This window comes from Marmota flaviventris, chromosome 3 (genome assembly GCF_047511675.1).
Source record: "Marmota flaviventris isolate mMarFla1 chromosome 3, mMarFla1.hap1, whole genome shotgun sequence".
Lineage (NCBI taxonomy): Eukaryota > Metazoa > Chordata > Mammalia > Rodentia > Sciuridae > Marmota > Marmota flaviventris.
In genome coordinates, this window is record NC_092500.1 from 58,590,612 (window position 1) to 58,615,486 (window position 24,875).

At 42.4% G+C, this 24,875-nt stretch overlaps 3 protein-coding genes across 4 annotated transcripts; 2 read left to right on the top strand and 1 right to left on the bottom strand.

Moving 5' to 3' along the window:
* The first annotated feature begins 93 nt into the window (after positions 1–93).
* On the top strand, positions 94–3,501 carry LOC114085225 (DDIT3 upstream open reading frame protein). Its single transcript, XM_027926309.2, has 3 exons — positions 94–159; positions 2,803–2,850; positions 3,461–3,501. The coding sequence occupies exons 1-2, from the start codon at positions 94–96 to the stop codon at positions 2,842–2,844; spliced, it is 108 nt and encodes a 35-aa protein (XP_027782110.2). The 3' UTR covers positions 2,845–2,850; positions 3,461–3,501.
* On the top strand, positions 3,481–4,286 carry Ddit3 (DNA damage inducible transcript 3). The gene is made up of 2 exons (XM_071609729.1): positions 3,481–3,618; positions 3,704–4,286. Exons 1-2 carry the CDS (start codon positions 3,481–3,483, stop codon positions 4,070–4,072), a joined length of 507 nt encoding a protein of 168 aa, XP_071465830.1. The 3' UTR covers positions 4,073–4,286.
* Mars1 (methionyl-tRNA synthetase 1) lies at positions 4,225–24,875 on the bottom strand. Of its 2 annotated transcripts, XM_027926233.2 has the most exons (21): positions 24,674–24,867; positions 23,432–23,522; positions 23,191–23,269; positions 22,979–23,113; positions 22,416–22,491; positions 21,984–22,156; positions 21,713–21,819; positions 19,646–19,762; positions 19,304–19,507; positions 18,435–18,636; positions 14,892–14,966; positions 9,308–9,478; positions 9,082–9,177; positions 8,853–8,970; positions 8,274–8,487; positions 6,927–7,058; positions 6,736–6,840; positions 6,456–6,642; positions 4,854–4,925; positions 4,539–4,631; positions 4,225–4,439 (listed from the first exon to the last, which is right to left on the bottom strand). In XM_027926233.2, the coding sequence occupies exons 1-21, from the start codon at positions 24,783–24,785 to the stop codon at positions 4,293–4,295; spliced, it is 2,706 nt and encodes a 901-aa protein (XP_027782034.1). In that variant the 5' UTR covers positions 24,786–24,867; the 3' UTR covers positions 4,225–4,292. The 2 variants fall into 2 exon arrangements, with proteins under 2 accessions (XP_027782034.1, XP_027782040.1); XM_027926239.2 differs by lacking the exons at positions 4,225–4,439; positions 4,539–4,631; positions 4,854–4,925 and having other exon boundaries at positions 6,528–6,638; positions 24,674–24,875.

The following is a 24,875-nucleotide window of genomic DNA, read 5'->3' on the forward strand; positions in this document are numbered from 1 at the left end:
TGGATCCCGCCCATGGGAGGAGGGCAAGGCCACCATAAAAGATCCCGGCTCCAGGGTACGAGGTCAGAAGCTTGGGTGTAAGACGCAGAGCATATGATGTTGAAGATGAGCGGGTGGCAGCGACAAAGCCAAAATCAGTTCCGGAACCTAAGGAGAAAGGTGAGTATTGACTCCCTATCCACCCTTTACCTTTTCTTCCTCGCGAACATCGGTTGTTCCCTCAAAAGTTGGGCATCTGCTCTTTACGATACGGGTCCATGCCCTACCGCAGCGATCTTAGGAACCATTCGAGGGTTGGGGAGAATTCTTTATTCAGGAGTTGTGTTTACAGGCAGGCCCCTCCTAACTTTGAGCGATAACGTCACCCCAATCCTTTTCCGGAGTGTGGTTCCGTTTCTGTGCTGAAGGATCCCCGCTGCCCTCGGGAAATTCATTCTGTCTTGTAGCCGATTCCAGGCAACCTCTGTAGGCCTGTCCGGTGAGAGGCGGGGCAGCAGGACACACCCCTGCTCTGAGATTGGGTGACCTGTAGCTCAGTTCTGTATCCGCCCTTTCGCCATTGCGGGCATTCTCCTTGTCGCCGCCCCCCCCACCCTCAGCCCAGTCTCAACTACAGCACCTCCAGGGGTCAGCATGTCCACTGAGGTAGCTGGGGATCCTGGACTCTGCACACAACTTTTGGAGAGGAGGGGTGCTGATGGACAGGGAGAGATGGGTTTTCCATTTTCCCCAGAGGTCTCTTGGCCTCCCGCACAAGAGATCAGCTTGGATCTTTCTAAAAGTGGGAAGCCCTTTGGGTTTTCCCTAGGGTATTCCCCTTCTCCTGGGATTGATCCCTTCCTCTCCCCCCCGCCCCCCACCGTACTGTCTCTCAACTAATCTCTGTGTAACCATTGCATCAGGCCAGCCCTACTGTTTGGCTTTGCAGTTCTCTGGCCTGGTGCTCCACTGCTGATGAAAGCCAAGTCCCCACACTAGAAGGCAAGGAATTGTTCCCCTGAGAGGACAGCAATGTAGAGAAATAATCGGAGCAATATTGCATCTCCAGTCTCGAGGGACAGGCAGCTCTGGGTTTAGTCTTCCCTATAAGTGAGATTGGGACGGGAGATTTACATTCATTTATATACTTAATGAGCACCTACTATGTGTCAAGCAGTTTGGGGCTCAAAGTGTATTTCTAAATAAGAAAAAAATATTCTGCAGTGGAAGCCATAATTGACATGGAGAAAACTAAGCAGGAAAAAAACAATGTTCAGGGTGGAGGTTAGTTTTTTATCAGTTGGCCAGGGATTGCCTCACTGAGATAACATTTAAATGAAAGGCCCTAAACCAGGCAAGTGGTGCACACCTGTAATCCCAATGACTCTGGAGGCTGGCCAGGAGAATAGCAAGCTGGAGGCTAGCCTCAGCCATTAAATAGACCCCAGCTCAAAGTAATAACAGGGCTGGGGATATAGCCCAGTAGTAATGCACCCCTGGGTTTTAATCCACAATATCAAAAAATAAAGACCTGAAAGAGGCAAGCCAGTGAGCCATGCAGATACTATGGAAGGAAGAGCATTCCAGTTGGAACAGCTGGAGCATAGACCCTAAAATGGCAGTATGGCAGTATCTTTAGGAACAGGCCAGGTGGGCTGGAGTGAGCAAGGATGAGAGTGGCCTATGAAAACTCAACAATTTGTAGACAAGAAGCAAATTCTGTAGGGCCTTGCAAGCCATTTTGAGGATGTTTTTAATATGCATGAAATTGGAAGTCATTGGAAGATTCAAAGCAAAGACATTACTTAAGTTTTTAAAGGGCTAGGGATGTAGCTTAGTAGTAAAATGCACTATCATCATCATCACAAAAGGCTCACTTGAGGACTGGGGTTGTGGCTCAGCGGTAGGGTGCTCGCCTAGCACAGGCAAGGCCCTGGGTTTGATCCTCAGCACCATATTAAAAAAATAAATAAAGGTTAAAAAAAAAGGCTCACTTGAGGTGCTATGTTGTGAATAGACTTAGGGAGTGGTGGCAAGAGCAGAATGGGGAGACATCCTGCAAGGAAGTTTCCAAGGTAATGAGGAGAGATGATAGTTAATTGATCTTCATTTGAAAACAAGGGTCTGCGTATTTTTAAAGAATGAGGATTGCTGAGTTGGGAGGCCAGCCTTGCCAACTTAAGTGAGACCCTGTCTCAAAATTTAAAAAGGCAAGGCTAGGGATATAGTTAGGTGGTAGAGCCTCTCTGGGCTCAATCCCCAATACAAAAGAAAAAAAATTAGAGAATTTGCTAGTGCTGTGGATTGGATTGTCAAGTGTGAGGGGAGAGGGGATGACACCAAGATATTTGCCTTAACCATCTTGAAATGGAGATGACCCTGGAAGGGAAAGGTCAGCAGGAGATTGTCTTTGGACTTAATATAAATGCCTGTTACACATCCAAAAGGAGATGGTAAGTAGGCAGTACATAGCAGAGTTGAAGGTCCTAGACCAGAAATAGAAATGTACATTTGGACCATATAAGTGCAGAAATAGAATTAGGAAAATGCCACTAGAATTGTTCTCTTAGCCCTTACTGGACATGTTTGAGGGCTGCCTTAAATTTAGAGAAACTGAGTTGGCCAGGACTTTGCTCTTATGTAATCAGGACTACAAATGTCACATGTCACAACTAAAAATAAAGGAAGCAGAGCTCTCTTCTGTCCTTGGAAATAGCTATAGGACCTTTTAACTATCCATATTCCACAAGACCAGTAAGAGGTTAGAAGTAAAGAATCTGCCTCTCCTTTCAAAAATGGCTGACATTTCTCTTTGTTCCACAGTGTTCCAGAAGGAAGTGTATCTTCATACATCACCACACCTGAAAGAAGGTAAACTTCACAACTCTTTTCCAAAACCAACTCCTAAGGAAAAGCTGCTTAGGCTCCCTTTGCTGGGATCCTAAGAAGTTACTAGAAGACCCAGCCTAAAGAAGGAGAGCAGGGTTTGAATCTCAACAAGCTTTTGTTGTCAGGCCATGTCTATCCCTCTAGCCTGCCCCTTAACAACATGGTGACCAAATCACTATTTTTAGAGCATTTCCTAATTGAAAGCTGCTCTCAAAGTCAGCCCTAGCGAAGACAATTGGTTTGCCTTGCTCATCTTCAGTCTTCCTTGAAGTTAGATGGACTCAAAGGACCTTTTACCCAAAATCCCCACACAGAAAGGAGCACAAATAGCCTGGTAATTGCCCCTTAAAAGTACCTGTAGAGTTCCCATGTGGGCTGAGAACTTTCATTAGGATCTCATAAGAATATGTGTTTGGGTAGCATCTGTTATCACTATTAACCTCTGCTATTGTAACATTAAAGCAGTCATAAACAGTATGTAAATAAATAAATATGTTCCAATAAAACTTTCACCTACAGATCATTTTGCCAACCTGTGGTATAGACTTTGTTTGCCAAGTGGAACTTTTATACTGAGTATGTACTTTTCCAGAACCTGATCCAACTGCAGAGATGGCAGCTGAGTCATTGCCTTTCTCCTTTGGGACGGTGTCCAGCTGGGAGCTGGAAGCCTGGTATGAGGATCTGCAGGAGGTTCTGTCTTCAGATGAAAACGGGGGTACTTATATCTCACCCCCTAGAAACGAAGAGGTGAGAATGCTAATTCTAAAGTGAGGGGATATTATCTTTCCTTTCTCTACTAACATCTGCCCTTCCTTTCCTCATTTCTTTGAAGGAAGAATCAAAAACCTTCACCACTCTTAACCCTGCGTCTCTGGCTTGGCTGGCTGGGGAGCCAGGACCAGCAGAAGTCACAAGCATCTCCCAGAGTCCTCGCTCTCCAGACTCCAGTCAGAGCTCCCTGGCTCAGGAAGAAGAGGAGGAAGACCAAGGAAAAACTAGGAAACGGAAACAGAGTGGCCAGTGGCCAGCCCGGGCTGGAAAGCAACGCATGAAGGAAAAAGAACAAGAGAATGAAAGGAAAGTGGCACAGCTAACTGAAGAAAATGAACGGCTCAAGCAGGAAATAGAGCGCCTGACTCAGGAAGTAGAAGCCACACGCCGTGCTCTAATTGACCGAATGGTTAATCTACACCAAGCCTGAACAATTGGAACCATCACTCCCCAACTGGGGCCACTACCTACCTTACCCTGAAGTGGCTACTGACCACTTTCACATCAGTGTCAATGATGTGACCTTCAACACATGTCCAGTTGGGGGAAGGATTGGGGGAGACAAAAGCAAAGGGTCTCAGCTTGTATATAGAGATAATACATTTATTTATTAACTGTCCATATCCATTAAAGACTTTCTATGAGCTCTCTCACTTTTTCTTCTTGCCTTTAGGAGTTTCAAGAGGTTTCCCCTCAGCTAGAGCCAACTGTTTCTTTAGATCCAAGAGTTTAGCCACCTCCGCAGCAACCTGGTTCTTGTCTGCCTTTTGTGCTTTCAGTTCTCGGACAATGTTGCCCTAAGAGAAGGATGAGTGGAGAGAGTAACAGTGAGACCAGGTAACAGTCTGTTTAGGATTCAGCTTTTTCCAGTCTCCCAATGGGCTTCAGCTTCATACCTGTTTTGTCACTTCATCCATAAGTATTTGTATCTGCTGTGGCCCCACTGTTGTAACAGTCTCTGCGACTGCTGGCTTGGGGAATACTTTTGCCTAGAGAAGAAAAACTGGGTTATCACTGGCTGCCATAAACATCTCCTGATCTCTAAAAAAGTGATTATTTTTAACTCAAGGACTCTTCTAGCTAAGATAGGAAAGAAAAATTAAAAGGAAGTAGCAGGGCCAAAAGACGGAAAGTGTGATGAGGGAATACTACTTGGGAGAATTAAGGTGCTGCTGTGGCTGTTAGGTGAGGGCACAGTCTAGCTTTCTCACCTGGCCCCCTCCAAAGCGCTGCCTCAAACTTTCAATCTGGTCATTTTCCAGTTTTTGGAACAAAGGAGTGACCTGTGAAAGAGAATTTCAGAATCATTCACTGCTTACATATAAACTCTACCAAACTATATAATGGGCTTCTCCGACCCTACTCTTGACATTTAAAAATCCTTAATGCTCCCAGGTACCATGGCACACACCTGTAATCGCAGGAAATATATGTAAAGGAAAGAAGCAAATGAAGGAAATGGAGAGTTAATAGTAACAGACTGATTCTGGACAAACCTGTGTGGGGGGCCCAGTGGACACTGAAACCCTCTTCCACTTATAGCCCAAGTAGATAATGGGAGGAGAGGGATTTTTGCAGTTAGGAGATTGTGGGGAAGGGTCCTTGTGTCACTTTCATAAGAAACTAGGTGGTTTCAGGGTATTAATCCCAGAATAGCAATTTGTTTTCTTAAGATGGAGTATTTGGGGCTGGCGCTGTAGCTTAGCGGCAGAGTTTTGCCTACTATGTATGAGGCACTGGGTTTGATCCTCAACACCCACATAAAAATAAAATAAAGGCATTGTGTACATCTATAACTACCAAAAAAAAAAATAGATTTTGGTTTTGGGGCTTGAACCCAGGGGTACTTAACCACTGAGCCACATACCCAGCCCTTTTTTAGTGTGTATTTTAAAGAGACAAGATCTCACTTAGTTGCCTAGGGCCTCACTAAGTTGCTGAGGCTGGCTTTGAACTCAAGATCCTTCTGCCTCAGCCTCCCAAGCCACTGGGATCACAGGCATGTGCCACGGAGCCAGCCTGTTTGTGGTTTCTTTGCATGATGGAAGACTACTGTCTGAGGTTTAGATCAGACTGCAAAGTGACTCTTTTAAGATGAAAGATATATTTTATAATGGCATTTGCTTATTCTACCTGATAATGCAGAGGCAGGAGAACTGAAAGTTCAAGGCCAACTCAAACAATAAAGAGCTGAGGATGCAGTTCAGCAGGAGATCATCTGCCCAGCATGGAAGAGTGAATGAGGCCTGGTTATTCCTAGTACTGGCCCTCCCAAAAAAAAGTCTTAGAAGGAACATAACACTAAGCAAATACCTACTGGTTAAGAAAAGAATTCAGAAAAAGCATTCCTCAGAAAGCCCAAAGTATTGATGGGATCAGAAAGTATTTCAACTATTTAATGATGCTAGGTCAATCCAGAAGTTTTAGATGTACTCTGTAGTAATCCTGTGTCAAAGAGTAATAGGATACTCCTGTATTCTCTCTGCCTCACTGCCTACTAGTATTATGGAAACAATAATATCATGGTATTTCTTCAAATGGCTGTATACCAGTTAGTTTTTATGTGCCAGGTACGGTTTTAGCATGAAAACCAAAAAAAAAAATAACACTGAACTTGTGAACCAGTACCAAGGACCTTGTATCACAAGCACACCCAACTGCAGAATGAGGAGGGGTTCAGAAGACCTATAAGAGCTCTTGCCCCAAAAGCAAAGAACAAGAGAATGTTAGGTCTATTCTAACATCATCCCAACAGTCACATGGCAAAAGCATGAATTTTGAGAGATTGGCCCTCCAACTCTTGGGAGACCTACCGTGCCAATCTGGTGCCCTGCTGGTAAAGTACACAGGAAGTTCGTGGGAAGGACACTGCAGGCTGGAAGCGGGAGTTGCAGCTGTGCCTGGATGGTGGTGCTAACCATGGGCATGAAAGGCTGGAGCATGGTGGACAGCAAGGCAGCTATATTCACTGCCAAGCCTGTCACTGTGCCTGCCCGCTGCCTTAGGGAGAAGAGAGATTTAATCAAGACCTCCAGGAGGACATAGCCTATCAGCCATCTAATTTCTATAGACACCCCTACCCCTTTAACATACCTGTCAGCCTCACTGCCTTTAATCCACTTCCAGGGCTCATTCACTTGAATGTACTGGTTACCATGTCGAGATATGGTAAGAATACTGCGTAAGGCATCCCGGATCCTGGGAAGAAAGGAAGCAGGCCAAGGTATATGAGTCTCTTGACATGCCAGCAAACCCTAAGAGGCAGAGCTGTGTAAGTTACTTACCGAACCTTCTCCAGCAGTTGGTGATAATGTCGGAGCTCCAGGGTAATATGGGCCAGCAGGCGCTGATCATCAGGGGTAAGCACCATCTCAGGCACACAGCCCCCAAAAAACTTAGACACAAACATCCCAGCTCTTAATAGAGATAGAGAAGAGGAGGAGAAAAAAAATTTGGCCAGTCTCCTTATAAATATTTGACACTTTCCACAACTTTTCATTCTCTCAGGATTCCTGTCCACATTAACATGCTTCCTGGGCCCTCAAACTAAAAGGCAAAGCTTAACAAATTAAGCCTTTATTCTCTCGCCCCTAAAAATGTGACTCTTCAAATGAAGAAACCTAATCAAGTTAAGCAACTATACATTTTGCTTTTAAGTAAATTTTTAAGAATGACCAAGTTAAGCCAAGCACAGTAGTGCATGCCTATAATCCCAGTGGTTCAGGAGGCTCAGGCAGGAGGATCACTTGTTCAAAGCCAGCCTCATCAACTTAGTGAGGCCCTAAGCAACTCAGTGAGACCCTGTCTCTAAATAAAATCCAAAAAAAAGGCAGGGAATGTGACTTAGTAGTTGAGTGCCCCTGAGTTCAACTCCCGGTACAAAAAACAAACAACAATAAAAGATCAAATTAAAAATTTTTTAAAAATATTTTTAATTGTAGATGAACAAAATACCTTTATTTTATTTATTTTTATGTGGTGCTGAAGATCAAACCCAGGGCCTCATACATGTGAGGCAAGCATACTACCACTGAGCCACAACCCCAACCCTCAAGTTTAAATTTATTATGTGTTAATTGCTATCAAACACTCTAAAGAAGACTATCTGTTCAAGATGGTTAATGAAAAAAACCTGAAAGGGTAAACAGTAACTGAGCTAACGGCCTAGGGCTCAAAGAGAGGAACAGAAAAACTCTAAGTCATGGAGATTTCTTCAGACTGCAGAATCACTGTGATAGGGACAAAGAATAGAAATGTGACCCTAATGTAACAACTCTGAAGAGTAGAGCAGAAGCCTCCTATCACTACACTGAAATAACCCCTTTCTTCAGCCAAACTTTTCAGTGGCCTGCAAGTGAACCTTTTTTTTTTTGTGAGGATAAAATATATCATTTCTTCAATGAACATCAGTTAGAAAACAATTATGTTAAAATCCCTCTGTGACAACTTTGCTAAATCTTATCTCTCTTTCCAAAGTATACTTTACCTACTATGTGCTGGGAGCAGAGTCCAACTTAAAGAAATCAACTTTCCACAATGTCTCTACATATTCTCTCTATATTCTTATCTCTGGAGGGAGAATTGGGACATTTCAGCTCTGCTGCTGACTCTAACCCCTTACCAACTCCCACCTGTTGATGAAGTTGCCCAGATTGTTAAGAAGCTCAGAATTATTCTTGAGCAGCATGTCTGTCCAGGAGAAGGCACTGTCCTGGCCCTCAGGACGAATGTATAACAGATAGAAGCGCCAGATGTCAGCAGGGATCCCTGTGTCCTGGGCCATATCTCCAAACACTCCCACACCACGGCTCTTAGAGAATTTCCCATCCTCATAGTTCAGGTACTCTAGACAGAGAAGAATGAGAACCATCTGCTCAAATATCACTCCCCTCTCTGACCCAGTAATTCTTCCCTTTCCTTCAACATTAATGGTGGATGTCCAAAAATACCTCACCTTGAGTAGCTTGGGATCCTTTCCTATCCATTCTAACCTTTTTTCTCTTTGCTCATATGTAATACAAAATTTTTGCTTTGGTCTTTTGCTTTCTTCAGAATCTTGATTCCTTTTTCTGGATGAAGTTCTCAAGTTTTAATTATTTCCTAATCCATATCAATACTAACTCAAGACCTAGCATTTCACAGGATCTTCTTCCAAATACTGCCTTAGTTCTCATCCCAACAGCCCATCCGCTTTCTTCTAGGGTACCTACCTGTAGCAATGAGGTGCTTGACCAAGGTGTAGTTATCCTCAGCTCCTAGGGCTGAACAAGGAAAGACTAAGCCATGAAAAGGAACATTGTCTTTGGCCATGAACTGGTAAAGGTCCACCTAGGGAATATAGTTGAGAGAGATCTGAGACTTTCTTCAAAAGTCCAAAAAAGACCAGATACCCTGTCATACATGCCCTCTCCATAAACAGGCTAACCAAGAACTGCTCACTTGCTCTGGGTTCTTCCACCATTGTTCCCACTGGTCTGTGTAGTTGGCTGTGATGGACAAGTAGCCAATAGTAGCATCAAACCAGACATAGAATACCTAGAGGTTCAAGAGAAGGGAAAAGATAGGAACCAACCCAAAATTTCAGATATAATCAATATTCTATTCTGCTAACCCATGGTCTTAATCCTGAGACTATAATTTGAGACGTTAAAAAAAGAGTTTTTACCTTGTCCTCAAAACCTTTTAAGGGTACAGGAGTTCCCCATTTGAGGTCTCGGGTTATGCAGCGTGGCTTGAGGCCATCCCGAAGCCAAGAACGAATGATAAACCGGGCATTGGGTGTCCAATCACTGCCAGGCAATGTCTTCCCCAACCATTCCTCTAATCTCTTTTCCAACTGAGATGGAAGACAGAGGGCAGAATTAGGAGTCTCATATGTGGTTAGCTATGATTATCCTCATATCTCATAAGGATAAATATGAACAACATTTTGAATACATTTGGCCTTATGATAAAAATTTAAAAGATTCATGATTCTGAAATAGTAATTACATCTCTATGAATTTATTAGCAGAGATATTCCCTTAAAAGTGAAGACATGTATGTCAGGCACAGTAGGGAGCACACACCTATAATCCCAGAAACTCAGGAGGCTGAGGCAGGAGGATAAGGCAGGAGGATCACAAGTTCAAAGCCAGCTTCAGCAACTTAGCAAGGCCCTAAACAATTTAGAGACTCTGTCTCAAAATAAAAATGGCTGGAGATGTGGCTCAGTGGTTAAGTGCCCTTAGATTCAATCTCTGGAAGCATACACACACACACACACACACACTAGAGATGTAGCTCAGGGATAGAGAACTTGCCTAGCATGTGTGAGGAGTGTAGAAATGTGTAAAGAAATGCACCATTGGGCTGGGGATGTGGCTCAAGAGGTAGCGCGCTCGCCTGGCATGCGTGCGGCCCGGGTTCGGTCCTCAGCACCACATACAAACAAAGATGTTTTGTCTGCCGAAAACTAAAAAAATAAATATTAAAAACTCTCTCACTCTCTCTCTTTAAAAAAAAAAAGAAAAGAAATGCACCATTGGGCTGGGGTTGTAGCTTAGTGGCAGAGTGCTTGTCTTGCACATGAGAGGCACTGGATTCAATCATCAGCACCACATAAAAAAACACACAAATAAAATAAGGCATGCTGTCCATCTACAACTATCAAATAAATAAATAGAATTTTTAAAAAGAAAAAAGAAAAGAAACACACCATTGCTGGTACAGTGACACATACATACCTGTAATCCCAGCAACTAAGGAGGCTGAGGCAGGAGAATCTCAAGTTTGAGGCCAGCCTCAGCAATCTGGTGAGACCTTCAGCATCTTAGTGAGACCCTGTCTCAATTTATATTTTTATAAAAAGACTTCTTCTTCTTCTTCTTTTTTAATAAAAAGGACTTGAGATGTAGCTCAGTTGTAAAGTGCCCCTGGGTTTGATCCCCAATACCAAAACTACAAAAGAGACAAGTGCACTAATAGCCAGGAACAGTGGTGCACACCTGTAATCCCAGTCACTCTGGAGGCTAAGGCAGGAGTATCTCAAGTTCAGGGCCAGCCTGAGCACCTTAACAAGACACTGTTTCAAAATAAAAAGGGCCGAGGACGTAGCTCAGTGGTACAGTACTTAGAGTACTTGCACAGCATACACACAAAGTCCAAAGCTCAACTGCCAGTACCAAAAAAAAAGAAGAAGAAGAAAAGAAATACACGGTTTATGATAGCAAAAATCTGAAACTAGGGGCTGGGGTTATAGCTCAGTGGTAAAGCACTTGCCTAGCACATGTGAGGGACTGGGTTCGATCCTCAGCACCACATAATTAATAAATAATAAATAAATAAATAAATAATATTATGTCTACCTACAACTAATGAAGATATTAAAAAAAAAAAAAAATCCAAAACTAAGCCAGATACCTATAATCCCAATTATGGAGGAGCCTGAGGTGGCATTATGAGTTTGAAGACAGCCTGTGCAACACAGCAAGATCTCATCTTTTAAAAAAAAATTTAAAAACTGAAACTCCTGATTCAAGTTTTAAATTTAAATATACTGTATAAATACATGAACTATTACAAAATCATTTTAAAATAAATAAATAAAAATCATTAAAAAAAAAAAAACCCGAGGTTAAAAAATATATAATAATAAAAATAAATAGGTTAACTTTTTTTTTTTTTTTTGTATTAAACCTAGGGACATTTAACCACTTAGCCGCATCCACAGCCCTTTTTTAAAAAAATATTTTATTTAGAGACAGGTTCTCGCTAAGTTGTTCAGGAGCCTTGCTAAGTTGCTGAGGCTGGCTTTGAACTTGTGATCCTCCTGTCTCAGCCTCCAAGCTGCTGGGATTACAGGCATGTGCCACTGCAACCAGAAATAAATTAATATTCACCAGAAAAAAAAAAAAAAGGAAAATATACATTTGGGAGTTCATAACCCATTTGAATCAAAGTGTGAAATATGATATATCAAGAACTATGTAATGTTTTGAACAACCAACAATAAAAAATTAAAAAAAAGAAAATATACATTTGGGCTTACTCTTAAGTATGCAACTTCCACTTTTTATGTCATAAATTTCTATCTAAAATATTTAAAAGCTAATACCACTTTTGAAAGCAAAAAAAAAAAAAAATCCTCTTGAAGAGATGCTACATGGAATTCATCCACATAAATACCATACTACTGTTAAGAGAATGAGGCAAACTTCTGATGCCTGACAATACATTCTGTTGGTGGGGCTATGGAGAAATAGGCATGTTCACACATTGCCAACAGAAGTGCAAAATGGTACAATAGTCACTGAAGCAAATTTGACAACTACATATGCATTTACCCTTAACACAAAAGCGATTACTTTTAAAGAATTTATCCTAAACTTCCAACAATGCAAAAATGCATATGCAAAAGGTTATTCCCTGCAACATTATATGTAATTACAAAATACTAGAAATCTGCTAAATAATGTACACAGAAAATGGCTGGGAAAGACCCCTATGATACCACAGAATGAAATACTGTATAGTTATTAAAAATAAACTCGGCTGGGGATATGGCTCAGTTGGTAGAGTGCATGCCCTTGTTTCAATTCCCAGCACCACAAAAAAAATAAATAAAGGAAAAACAAACTGGCTGGGCACAGAGGCACACACCTGTAACCCATCTAATTGGGAGGCTGAGGCAGCAGGATCACAAACTTAATTTTTTTATTTTTTTGGTACTGGGGATTCAACCTAGGGAGCACTTCACCACTGAGCTACATCCTTTTTATTTCTATCCTGGGCATAGTGACACACATCTGTTATCCCACCTGCCTTGCAAGGCTGAGGCAGGAGGATCTCAAGTTTAAGGCAAGTGTGGGCAACTTAAAATTTCTTTAATTAAAAAAAATTTTTGAAATATTTCTCAAAATAAAAAATAAAAAGGATTGGGGGTATAGCTCAGTTAGAGTGCTTGCCCACTACATGTGAGCCTCTGAGCTCAATCTCCAGTACTAAAAAAAAAAAAAAAGATTATCATTAGGATAATGGAAAAAAAAATAGAATTTGAATAGTGCATCAACAAATACATTAAAATTAAATTTCCTGATGTAACTTCAGTGTGGTTATTCAAAAAAGTCTGGTTTCTTAGAAACACACTGAAGTACTTAAAAATAAAGAGAATATATACATATACAAATAGAAGGGAAAGGAGGAAAAGGGAGGAACAGAGCAAATATGCTAAAAACAAATGGATCAGGCTAGGAGCAGTGGCACACTCCTGTGGTCCCAGCAGCTTGGGAGGCTAAGGTAGGAAGATCAAAAGTTCAAAGCCAGCCTCAGCAAAGCCAGGGTGCTAAGCAACTTGGTGAGACCCTGTCTCTAAATAAAATAAAAAATACGGCTGGGGATGAGGCTCAGTTGTCAAGTGCCCCTGAGGTAATGGTTAGAAAAGTTCTTTTTTTTTTTTTTTTTTTTAAAGATACCAAGGATTGAACTTAGGGGCATTCAACCACTGAGCCACATCCCAAACCCCATTTCTTATTTTGTACTTTATTTAGAGATAGGGTCTCACTGAGTTGCTTAGTGCCTCACCATTGCTGAGGGTGGCTTTGAACTCATAATCCTCCTACCCCAGCCTCCCAAGTTTCTGGGGTTACAGGCGTGCACCACCGCACCCAGCTGCAAGGTCACACAGGTGGCAAAGTTCTTCTGGTTAAACAACATGAGCTTCCTTTTTTTTTTTTTCCTAATTCTTTTTAGTTGTAGTTGGACACAAACCTTTATTTATTTATTTTTATGTGGTGCTGAGGATTGAACCCAGTGCCTCACACATGCTAGATGAGTGCTCTACTACTGAGTCACAACCCCAACCCTCACATGAACTTCTTTGTTCTATCAAGTTTATTTTTGCAAGCTTGAAATTATTTCCAAATAAAAAGTTAAATAAGGAACTGGGCTTAGCAGCACATGTCTGTAACTCCTAGAGTCCCAGCAGCTTGGAAGGCTGGAGCAAGAGGATCCCAAGTTCCAGGCCAGCCTCAGCAACTCAGTGAGACTCTGCCTCAAAAAAAGAATAAAGTAAAATAAAAAGGGCTGGGGATATAGATCTCTGGTAGAGCATTGTGGGTTCAATCTCCAGTACCAAAAAAAAAAAAAAAAAAAAAAGTTTATGGGGGGAGGCAGATTTACTAAGGTAGAAAACTGGTACAGACGTATTACAAGGCAGGACCAGTGGCACACACCTATAATCTCAGCAGCTCAGGAGGCTGAGGCAGGACGATCGCGAGTTCAAAGCCAGCCTCAGCAAAAGAGAGGCGCTAAGCAATTCAGTGAACCCTGTCTCTAAATATGAAATAGGACTGGGGATGTGGCTCAGTGGTTGAGTGCCCCTGAGTTTAATCCCTGGTATCCCTGCCCTCAAAAAAAAAATAAATAAATAAAACAACCCAGCAACTCAGAAGACTGAGACAAGAAAATCGAAAGTTCAAGGCCAGCCTGGGCAACTTAGGAAGACCCTATCTCAAAATAAAAAAACAAAATGCGATGTACCTCAGTGATAGATCACCCCTGGATCAATTCATAGAACAGGAAAAACAAACAAATAAACAAAAATAAAACCCATAAAAGACACACTACAAAGCAAAAGAAAGCAGGTTGCAGGAAAGTGTAAATGCCATGAACTAAATTTTATTACGAAAAAGCAAGGGGCTGGGGCTCAGAGGTAGAGTGCTCGCCTAGCGTGTGCGAGTTTGATCCTCAGCACCAGATAAAAATAAATAAAATAAAGGTATTGTATCCAATTACAACTAAAAACAAAATTTTATATATATATACATATATATATATATTTAAAAAGCAAAAGCAAAGCAAGCCAGGGGTAGCGGTGTATGCCTATAATCCCAGCGACTAGGAGGCTGAGGCAAACCGGTCTCAACATAAAAAATAAAAAGGGCTGGGGGGTGTGGCTCAGTGGTTAGGCGCCCCTGGATTCAATCTCTGGTACCAAAAAAGAGAGGAATAAACATACTTTTATATACATAGGACATTTCTGATTAGACACAAAAGATGCACAGTAGTAAATATTTCTGGCAAGTGAGCTTAGGACTGATGGACCTAGGACTTCTGCTTTGTGGCCCTTTAATCTGTTTAATCTCTTCACAACAGCACATGTAATTTTTAATGGAAATAAACCTTGGAGTGGTTAAATATCCATATTTGTGGTTAAGGTAGAGGGACAGAAGAGGCCTCCTGAACACTAGGTTGAGTAAAGGCTCACTTACCTTAGGCAGGTCCAAGAACAGGTGCTGGGAGGACTTTACCACAGGGCATGACCGGCAAACCTTACATTGAGGTTTCTGTGAAGGGAAATTCCAGAGAAGGGGTGACCCAGAGTGAGACAGACAGGATCAGGACTACAAATAAGAGAAGGAACACAGAAGGAAGAGTGCCTCAGGTGCCCTCTAGATGAACTTCATCCTCAGACCAGCCCACTCGACTACTTGGGCTTCTTGAACTTGGGAAACTCAAATTTGCACAGCATAACATTTGTTCTTCAGAGTTTCACATTTCTATTAAATCAATGCAGAGTAGGAAAAAAGCATTCTCTAAGCACAGTCTAAGTACAGAGCACTGCACTGTGTGAGAGGATGAAGGAGCAACAAAAGAAGACCTGTAGCTCCTCTCCTTGAGGTTATAGTCAAGTCAGGGAGAGATGGCTTGCATAACAAACAAGCACAGATCTTTACAAAGCAAATGTCAAAAAATACTTAATTGTGTGGTAGAAATAGAATATATAACAACACTGAAGAGTGACAGCTAAAGTATTAAACTGTTAGATGGAATTAATCAATAAAACTTTCCAGGAGAGTTTTCACCTATTTTGTATTTTATTTAGAGACATGTTCTCACCGAGTTGCTTAGCACCTCACCTTTGTTGAGGCTGGCTTTGATCTTGTGATCCTCCTGCCTCAGCCTCCCAAGCTACTGGGATTATAGTCATGCGCTACTATGCTGGCTATCACTTTTTTTTTTTGAGACAGGGTCTCACTAAGTTGCTTAGGGCCTCACAATGTTGCTGAGACTGGCTTTGAACTTGCAATCCTCCTGCCTCCACCTCCTGAGTCACTGGGATTACAGGTGTGCATCACTGGAATCAGCTCACCTGCTTTTTTTTTAATATTTTTTTTTTAGTTGTCAATAGACCTTTATTTCATTTGCTTATTTATATGTGGTGCTAGGAATCAAAGTCAGTGCCTCACACATATGAGGCAAGCACTCTACCACTGAGCTACAAATCCAGCCCTTCACCTGGGTTTTTGAAGGTGAGAAATTGTAACCCTCTCAGACCTCTCTCCTGAATTCCACAGGCTCAGATCCAACTGTCTACATGGATGACCACAGATATCTCAAGCTTAGCAAACCCCAACAGTATCACTGCATTTGGCATGAAGGCCTTTTCTCCTACTCTTGCCCATTGTCAGAAATGGTATTACCATCTATCCAAACTGCTCAAGCCAATTTTTCTTTCTTTCTTTTTTTTTTTTTTTTTTTCAAATGGTGATGCTGGGGATTAAACCCAGGACCTCACCCATGGTAGGCCAGCATTTTAACACCAACTTATTTTCCTAGTTCCTGCCAAAAATTTATAAATCATCTTTTTCTTTACTCCAAATTCCAGTCTAACCAACACTACAGTCTACCTCCAAAATATATCCCAAATCTATTTTTTAATTTTCCCCAATTCTGGACTCTAGACTCCAAACCCTTCTCCAATTTTCTTTTCCATTCATTTTCCACAAAGCAGCTTGCCATTCCACTAGAATAAAATCTAAAACTTGGGGCTGGGGATGTGGCTCAAGCGGTAGCACGCTCGCCTGGCATGTGTGCGGCCCGGGTTCGATCCTCAGCACCACATACAAGCAAAGATGTTGTGTCTGCCAAAAACTAACTAACTAAATAAATATTTAAAAAAAAAAAAAAAAAAAAAAAAAAAAAAAAAAAAATCTAAAACTCCTGTAATGGCTTAGGAGGCCCTGGTAAACTGGTCCCAGCCTTTTTCGCTGACCTTATCTTAATCTACCCTCCCACTGTACACTGGCCTTTTAAATTTTGCCTTTTAAGCTCTTTGTTACCTCTGGGCTTTTTATGGTTTGGATCTGAAAGGTCCCTCAAAAGCTCATGTGTTAAAGGTTCTGGTCCCAAATGCGACAATGTTCAGAGGTAGGACCTTTAGGAAGTGATTAAATCATGAAAGATTTAGTCTCGTCAAAAGACTAATCTTCACTGATGAATGCTAGACTATTGGGAAGACATATAGACTTGAAAAAGTAAGGCCTACATAGGTCATGGGGAGTTATATTTTGTCCCGGGGCCTACTCACTCTCTACTTTCTGGCTGCCTTGCAGCTTTGCTCCACAATGTGATGTTCTGCCTCACCACAGGCCCAGAAACAATGGAGCCAAGTGACCATACACTGAATCTGAAATTGTGAGCCAAAATAAACCTTTCTTCTTTTCACATTATTTATCTCAGGTATTTAATCGCAGCAACAAAAAGCCTTTACAATTCCTGGTAATTGCAACACTTCACGTTTTCTTCAACTTGCAACTCTCTTAATACCACTTATCACCTGGCTTGCTCCTTTTCATTCTTCAGTTAAACTCTCATTTCAAATGTTACTCACTCTCAGAGGCATTCCTTCATCATCTAAAGCCCACCTCCTAGCACATCTTCCTGGCACTTTATCCTATCCTATATTATTTCCTTGTTTAGTGTTGGTATCCTTCCCACACTGGATAAAAGTCTGTCTTATTCACTTCCTTGTCCCTAGTCCCTGAACTATAACTAGCCTGTACAGATTAAAAAATGTCAAATAGCCAGATGCATGCCTATAATCCCTTCTCATGATCTGAAGGAGGAGGATTACAATTCAAGGCCAGCCTGCGAAACTTCATGAGACCCTGTCTTAAAAAAAACAAGGGCTAGGGTTGTGGCTCAGCGGTAGAGCACTCTCATCTAGCACATGCAAGGCCCTGGGTTCAATTCTCAGCACCACATAAATTAATAAATAAAATAAAGATATATTAAAAAAAAAAAAGATAGCTCAATGCTTAAGTGCTTACCTAGCATGTGCAAGGTCCCAAGTTCAATCCCCAGTATTATAATTTTTAAAAAAGAAAAGCTTGCCAAATAAATGAATAAAGAAACAACTAAATAAATTAACAAACAACTAAACATGGACTAGAAATCAGAGGCATTTATAGAAGAAAGAATAATCTAAACCAATGTAGATCAGGTGGCCCAATCGGAGCAAAGATTGGAAGTATAAATGCCACATGTATTTCCTAGAACAATGTTAAAAACATAGTAAATACTCAATAAATATTTTCAAGTGAACTAAATGATGAGTTGAGGAAATGGGTAAACCATCAAAAGGTTTTGTATGCTAAAATAAAAATCCTGGGGCTGGGGACATAGCTCAGTGGTACAGCACTTGACTAGCATGCATGAGCCCCTGGGTTCAATTCCCAGTAACACACACGCAAAAAGATCCTGAATGGGACAAGACTGGGAATCCCTTTAAGAATATTGTTGGTGCACACCTGTAATCCCAGTAACTCAGGAGAATAAGGCAGGATGATCACAAGTCTAAGGCCAGCCTCAGTAACTTAGCAGGGCAATTTAGCGAGACCCTGTCTCAATATGAAAAATAATTAAAAAGTTCTAGAAATATAGCTCAGTGGTAGAGCACTCATGGGTTTAATCCCCAGTACCAAAGGGGGGAAAATTTATTCCCTCTGTTTCCCATGAGACCTTCCTCTTACCTTGAGTTCAATGGCATTGATGAGCTTGCCACACTTGTCACACTGATCACCTCTAGCCTCTTCATAGCCACAAAAGGGACATACTCCCTCCACAAAGCGGTCAGCCAGGAAACGGGCACAACGCTCACATCGAAGTTGTTCCACACTATCTTGCAGCACAAAACCTCGTGCCATCAACCGATGGAAGATGTCCTGGGTGATTCTGGCAAAGTAAACAAGACATAGGAAGTTGAGAAAATATGCACACCTCCCTCCTGCCACTCAAACCAGGGATCCAAATTCATTCAATCCAAGCACCAAAGAAATTAGAAAGCTACTCAAGGCAAAGGCCATCCATTCCTCAATAAATTCTTAATGAAATAATGAAATGGTCCACACCCCTCATACCTATTCCTCATCTGCCCACAATCTCTTCCCTCAGCACTTAAGAATTCATTTTTGTTGAATCCAAATTTATTTGCTTTCTCTTCAAGACTGTCTCTGCTCTTCAGTCAGTCCCAGTGCTGAATTGCAAAGTACCATCAGCTAGCAAATATCATTGCAAGTGTATTGTCTATTAATGCACACAGGTGTGGGAGTTAATATCTTAAAGACTCTAAGGCAGTAAGAGAGGAAGGAGGCAAAGAAGAGAAGGCAGGTTAAGTTCCAACTCTTCCCTCCCTCAGGTGCTCCTTCAGCTCCAGGTCAAATAATATATGCCCTCAGGAAGATCTGATAACTGCCCAGGACACATTTTGGGGAACATTCAGATCCTGGGTTCAAGAGGAAATCCTAGACAATCACTCTGGTTCATTCGGTCTCCATGATATTCTCATTGCCTCAGACCCCAGACTTCAATCTCCATTTCAATCTCATGAGAGAAAACCTACTTGGTCTGCTGTGGAGTGGTGGTACGACCAAAAATATCAAATGAGATATTAAACCAGCGGTAGATGTCAGCATGGATGGTATGGTACTTGTCACAGATTTCCTGGGGAGTTAGGCCCTCTTCCATAGCTTTTGTCTCCGTTGCTGTCCCATATTCATCTGTCCCACACAGATAGAGAGTGTTCCACTGACGGAGGCGAGAGTACCTGGAAGGGAATATGTAGTCATGGGGGCCCAGGTTAGCCCTTGCTCCCAGGATCCTTCCAGTTCCCAACCTTGAGGTGTCCTATTCCCTTGGGGTCCAGCCCTCCATCAGGAGGAGCTTCTCCAGAAGCTGACTTCACCTGGCAAAGACATCAGCACTGAGCACACAACCAATGATGTTTCCAAGATGAGGGACATTGTTGACATAAGGGAGTGCACTGGTGATAAGCACATTCCTCTCCCCAGCCACAGGCAACCTGGTAAAGAAAGAGGAAGAGAAGACAACCAGGGAGATGCCAAGGTCAAGAAAGACTGAAAAATACACAGTACAACTAGACACAACTTTGTTCAACTGTCATGAGTTTCTGTACATCTAAAGTCTTTCCTCTAGGCTGGGGATGTGGCTCAAGCGGTAGCCCACTCGCCTGGCATGTGTGTGGCCTGGGTTCGATCCTCAGCACCACATACAAACAATGATGCTGTGTCCGCCGATAACTAATAAAATAAATATTAAAATTCTCTCTCTCTCTCTCTCTTTAAAAAAATAAATAAATAAAGTCTTTCCTCACATGAACCCACAGGACCATAAGATCCTCTACAGTTGGAGGTAAGGGCCCTGTCCACAGTGAGCAAACCTCATATACTGCTCTGTGCATTTCACGTGCCTCATTCCAGCACTAATTTCTGTCCCTTTAACTGCTGACATTAGCTCATCTCAGACTTGAAGTTCCCAAGTATCCACAAAACTCTCCCTAGGCTCTGTCCAACCATCTTCACTCTTGCTATTCCCAAGAAGTTTCCTAGTACGAACTCCTTCTCCCACATGCTATGTTAACAGTATCATTAATTATCTAAAATCCTACAGCTCATCACTCCATGCACATTCTTACCAAGTCCTTTTGTACCTCTTGACTCTTATTTAATCCATGTCTATCATTTCCTCAAGACCTAACTCAAACTAGCAGGCACCATCTATTGCTCATAGCCACTGTGGTCTTCTCCATACTTTCCCAGGATCGTTCCTAGTTAATGCCATTCAATCTGCTGACTAAAGTCACTCAACTCAGTATTCCTTATTCATAGTTCTTCACCGTTAAAAGCTCAACTGCATACATCCTGTACCTCTCCCTTCTCCTTAGCACTGACACTGCATCAGGGCTTATGTCATCTTTCCAACCATTCTCAATCTACAATCACTGGCTCCCCAATACCCCACATTAACCCCATCCCTTCTTTCCAGCTGCTGCTCTATGTCCCAGTCAGATGGTTCATCTGCTCCACAGAACATTTTTCAGCTAATTTCCTCAACACAGGCATCACTAATTTCTCCTGCATTGGCCTTTCTCCCCATACCTTAATATCATAATTGTTTCTGAAATCCAACTTAGAAATCAGCTTTTAGAAAATCTTCTTTCACTGACAACTATCATGTAGCACTCCTTTGACGTTATCCCTTCACTTCTTTATCATTATGAGAGTACTGAGTATGGTGATAGATATATAGGTGAGTATACCCTGGGTTCTGCCCTCCAGGGGGTTACATTCTATAACACAGTAGTCCTCTTATCTGCTGGGGACACTTTCCAAGACCCCAAGTGGATGCCTGAAAATGCATACCAAAACCTTTGTATCCTGTTTTTTCCAACACATACATATCTATATAAGTTTAAATTATAAACTAGGTACAACAGATTAATAGCAATAACTAGTAAAATAGAACAATTATAAAAATATGCTGTAATACACGTTATTTGAAACGTTTGAGGATCTGGGGTTGTAGCTCAGTGGTAGAGGGCTTGCCTAACACATGTGAGGCACTGGGTTCAATCCTCAGCACCACATAAAAATAAATAAAACAAAGGTATTATATCCATCTACAAAAAATAAAAATAAAAATTTTTGTATTGTTTATTTCTGATATTTTCCATTTAGTATTTTTAAACTGCAGGCAAGTAAAACTATGGAAAGCAGATTCTCAGACAAGGAGGCTACTGTATAACTGCTACCTAGGTCCTTGCAATGGTGAAATACAATGTGTCAAAAGGTCTCTAAATTAGTCTCCTTTGATATTTTTCCTCATAGGATCCTGTTCTTCTACTTCACAGAACTTAGTAGTTTGATGAGCAAACAAGGCCTGTCTACTTTGTTCTCTTTTATCAACAATATCTACTTATAAAACCAAGCCCCACTCCTTGGTGCCTACTCACACTGGATTCTGCTGGGGCCGAAAGGGGGGCAAGCTTTCCAGGCCCTTTTCCCAAGCAGTCACAGCTATAGCAATCTCTTCCTCAGATAGGGTGGCCAGCTCCTCCTCCTACAAAGAGAGTATAGAATCCCTTAACAAGTGAAGGGGCACCACAGGTAAAGAAACTCTCTCCAACAATTAAAGAAATTAGACAAGTACTCAACATTTCTCTCCCAGCCACCTCCCACCTCAGGGCCCAGGGCTCCGTGAAGATGCCCTGTCCTGTTCCAAACCTCAGGCTCATTGCTGACAGCCCTCTCCTCAGGTAGACTGGGCTGAGGCTGCTTTTGGAGGTAAGACCGGAGAGCCAGGACACCCTGCTGTTTCAGCACAGTCTCTACAGCTCGCTGACATGGCTCCTGAGTAGTCAGAGTCTGGAACCAGCTACGCAGGGCACCCAGTTCCTCTATGGTCATGGGAGAAAAAAGAGAATCAGCAAGCACAGGACCTGGATTGAGCAGGCAAGGCAGGACCTCCTCACTTTCTTTAAAAGTTTCAAAGGTTTCTCCAGTTGCTTTCCCTAGTTCCTGCAGCCATATTCGCTATAGTTGCCCTGTCAAGTATCAAGTTGCATCCTCAACTGGATCCTCAACTGTCTGTTCTGTAACTCTTATACTAAACTCCTGGGGTTTGGGGTGGGGTAAAGTGATATACATAATTCTCACCAGGGATGTAAGCTGGGTCTTGGAGTAATGGGTATAGTGCTCCCCACAAAACAATGTCTGCTAGAGATTCTGTTTCCTTGGTTGGGAAAAGAAAAGAAAAGAAAAAGGTACACTGATAAGGCACTTTTTTTTTTTTCCTAACAGTAATAATATCTAATACTCACTGAAAAACTGCTATGGTCAAGCACTGTGTTAAGCATATTATATTATCTCAATACTCAACATAACTCATTGAGATACAGAGGTGTTCACAGATATTAATGTTATTTCCATTTTGCACAAGGAAAAAATGGAGGATTAGACAGTTTAAGAGATGTCTTTTTTTTATAATTCTTAGTTGTAGATGGACACAATACCTTTATTTATTTTTATGTGGTGCTGAGGATCACACGTGCATAGCAAGCGCTCTACCACTGAGCTACAGCCCCAGCCCAAGACATTTGTCTTAATAGTAAATTACACTGCTAGTGACAGTGTTGGGGTCTGAACACTCTGAATACAGTCTTCCCTATTAATTCTTACACTGTAAATCTTCCCCACACCCCATCTCGAGACCAACTCACCCCAGCCAGGAAAGGACAGTTTTGTCGACTCAAGCTGTGGTCAATGTGAGTCAGGGCTCTCCGAAGTAGTCCAAGAACATCTTCCCCCTTCTTTCCTTGGACAATTAAGTAGTACAAGGCAGCAGATAAAGCCGGCTAAAATGAAAGGGACACAGGTCAAGGTGGCCATGCACAGCAAGGACCTACCTGCCATTCCCTGTGCCTTAGCCCACCTGCAGCTCTGTTGCTTCCCATTCTAGCCACTGGTTGGTGAGGTCATCTTGCTCCCAGCCAGATAACAGAAAGAAGTATCTGCCCAGGGAGAGAACAAGAGAAGGTGAAATTAGAAGGACCCATTTACCTAGTCTTATTTCTCATCCCTCAGTGAAACAATGGTTGCAAATAATTAGTCACACAAACAACACAGAGGTGTGCTTTGAGCAAACCACCTCCCTCACAAGGACCAATACTGACCGGCAGATTGCAGTAGTGGAAAAGAGGTAGTTGCCACTATCCAGTTGCAAGACAGGGACTTTAGGCCGGGTCAGGAACGGGACCACACACTCTGATGCAGAAGAAGAAAATGGGTGAAAAACAAGGGAAAGAAAAAAATGAGAGAGAGAAAGAGGAAAAAAAATATACTTTGTTAATTTAAGACAACTATAAATTATTCCCAGAAAAACAGAAGTAAGATGGGCAATATCATCACAGAAGTTCTAGGATAGGACCACTGAAACAGGATTCCAGAATATACTGGAGAGGTCAGCAGGTGTTCAGTTGAGACTGTCAGCTGGAAACAACAGATGGGATTTCAGAGGACGTGGTGAGTATTGGGATAGTGCTGCAGCCAAAAACTATAACAACTCAAAGCAACTAGCATATCCTGAGAATAATCTGAAGTCCCAATGGGAGGTCAGAATTAAGAAAAATGGGAGGACTAACAAGACGACCGCTTAAGAGTTAAACTGGGGACTGGGCCTGGTGGCACGCACCTTTAATCCTAGCGACTCACGAGGCTAAGGCAGGAGGATCACCGAGTTCAAACCCAGCCTCAGCAACTTAGCGAGACCCTGTCTCTAATAAAATATTTTAAAAAGGGCTGTGGGCGCTGGGGCTGGGGCTCAGCAGTAGAGCACTCGACCGACATGTGAGAGGTGCTGGGTTGGATCCTCAGCACCACACAAAAATAAATAAATAAAATAAAGATGTTTTGCCCAACTACAACTAAAAAAAAGGGGGGGGGGTGAGGGCCGCTGGGGATGTGGCTCGGTGGTTAAGCGCCCCTGAGGTCAATCAAAAGGATTCTTAAGCTGGGCATGAGAAGAGAAAGAACTGAAAGATGTGTGTGCATACAAATACCTTGTGTCTTAAGGGGCAGGGTCCTAAAAAATAACAAAAAGGTTCCTGGAGACGGTGATAGAGTGGAGGGGAGCTGCCTAACAGGTGTGAAAGGTTAGGAAGAGGAGGCCAAGCTCAGGATGCTGAAAGATGAAAGAGGGGAAGATGAAAATGAGGAAAGAGTATATTGAGGGTAAATAACTGATGAAGGATGTGACAGGAAGGGAAAAGTTAATGGAGTGACCAAGGAAAGGAAAGGTAAGGTAATGTGTGGTACATTCCAGGGGATTCGCGAAAACAAGCGCCGGGTGAGCGTCGGTTGTGTTTCTGTCCCCCCACCCACCGCCATCCACTGCCCACCAGCACCACCCCAAGTACCTTCGGGGCCTACAGTGCTGATGAGCAGCTCTGTAGCTCTGCCCCGGGCCCTCCCGGCCGCAGCCAGCACCGGCAGGCTCCCCGGGGCGCCCTCGCTCACGAACAGTCTCATTTGGAGATGAATCCGACGCTGATGCAACCGGAACCGGCCTCCCGCCGCTGGGCTGAGCGGCCGCCGCGAGGCACCCCGGGAAATGAAGTT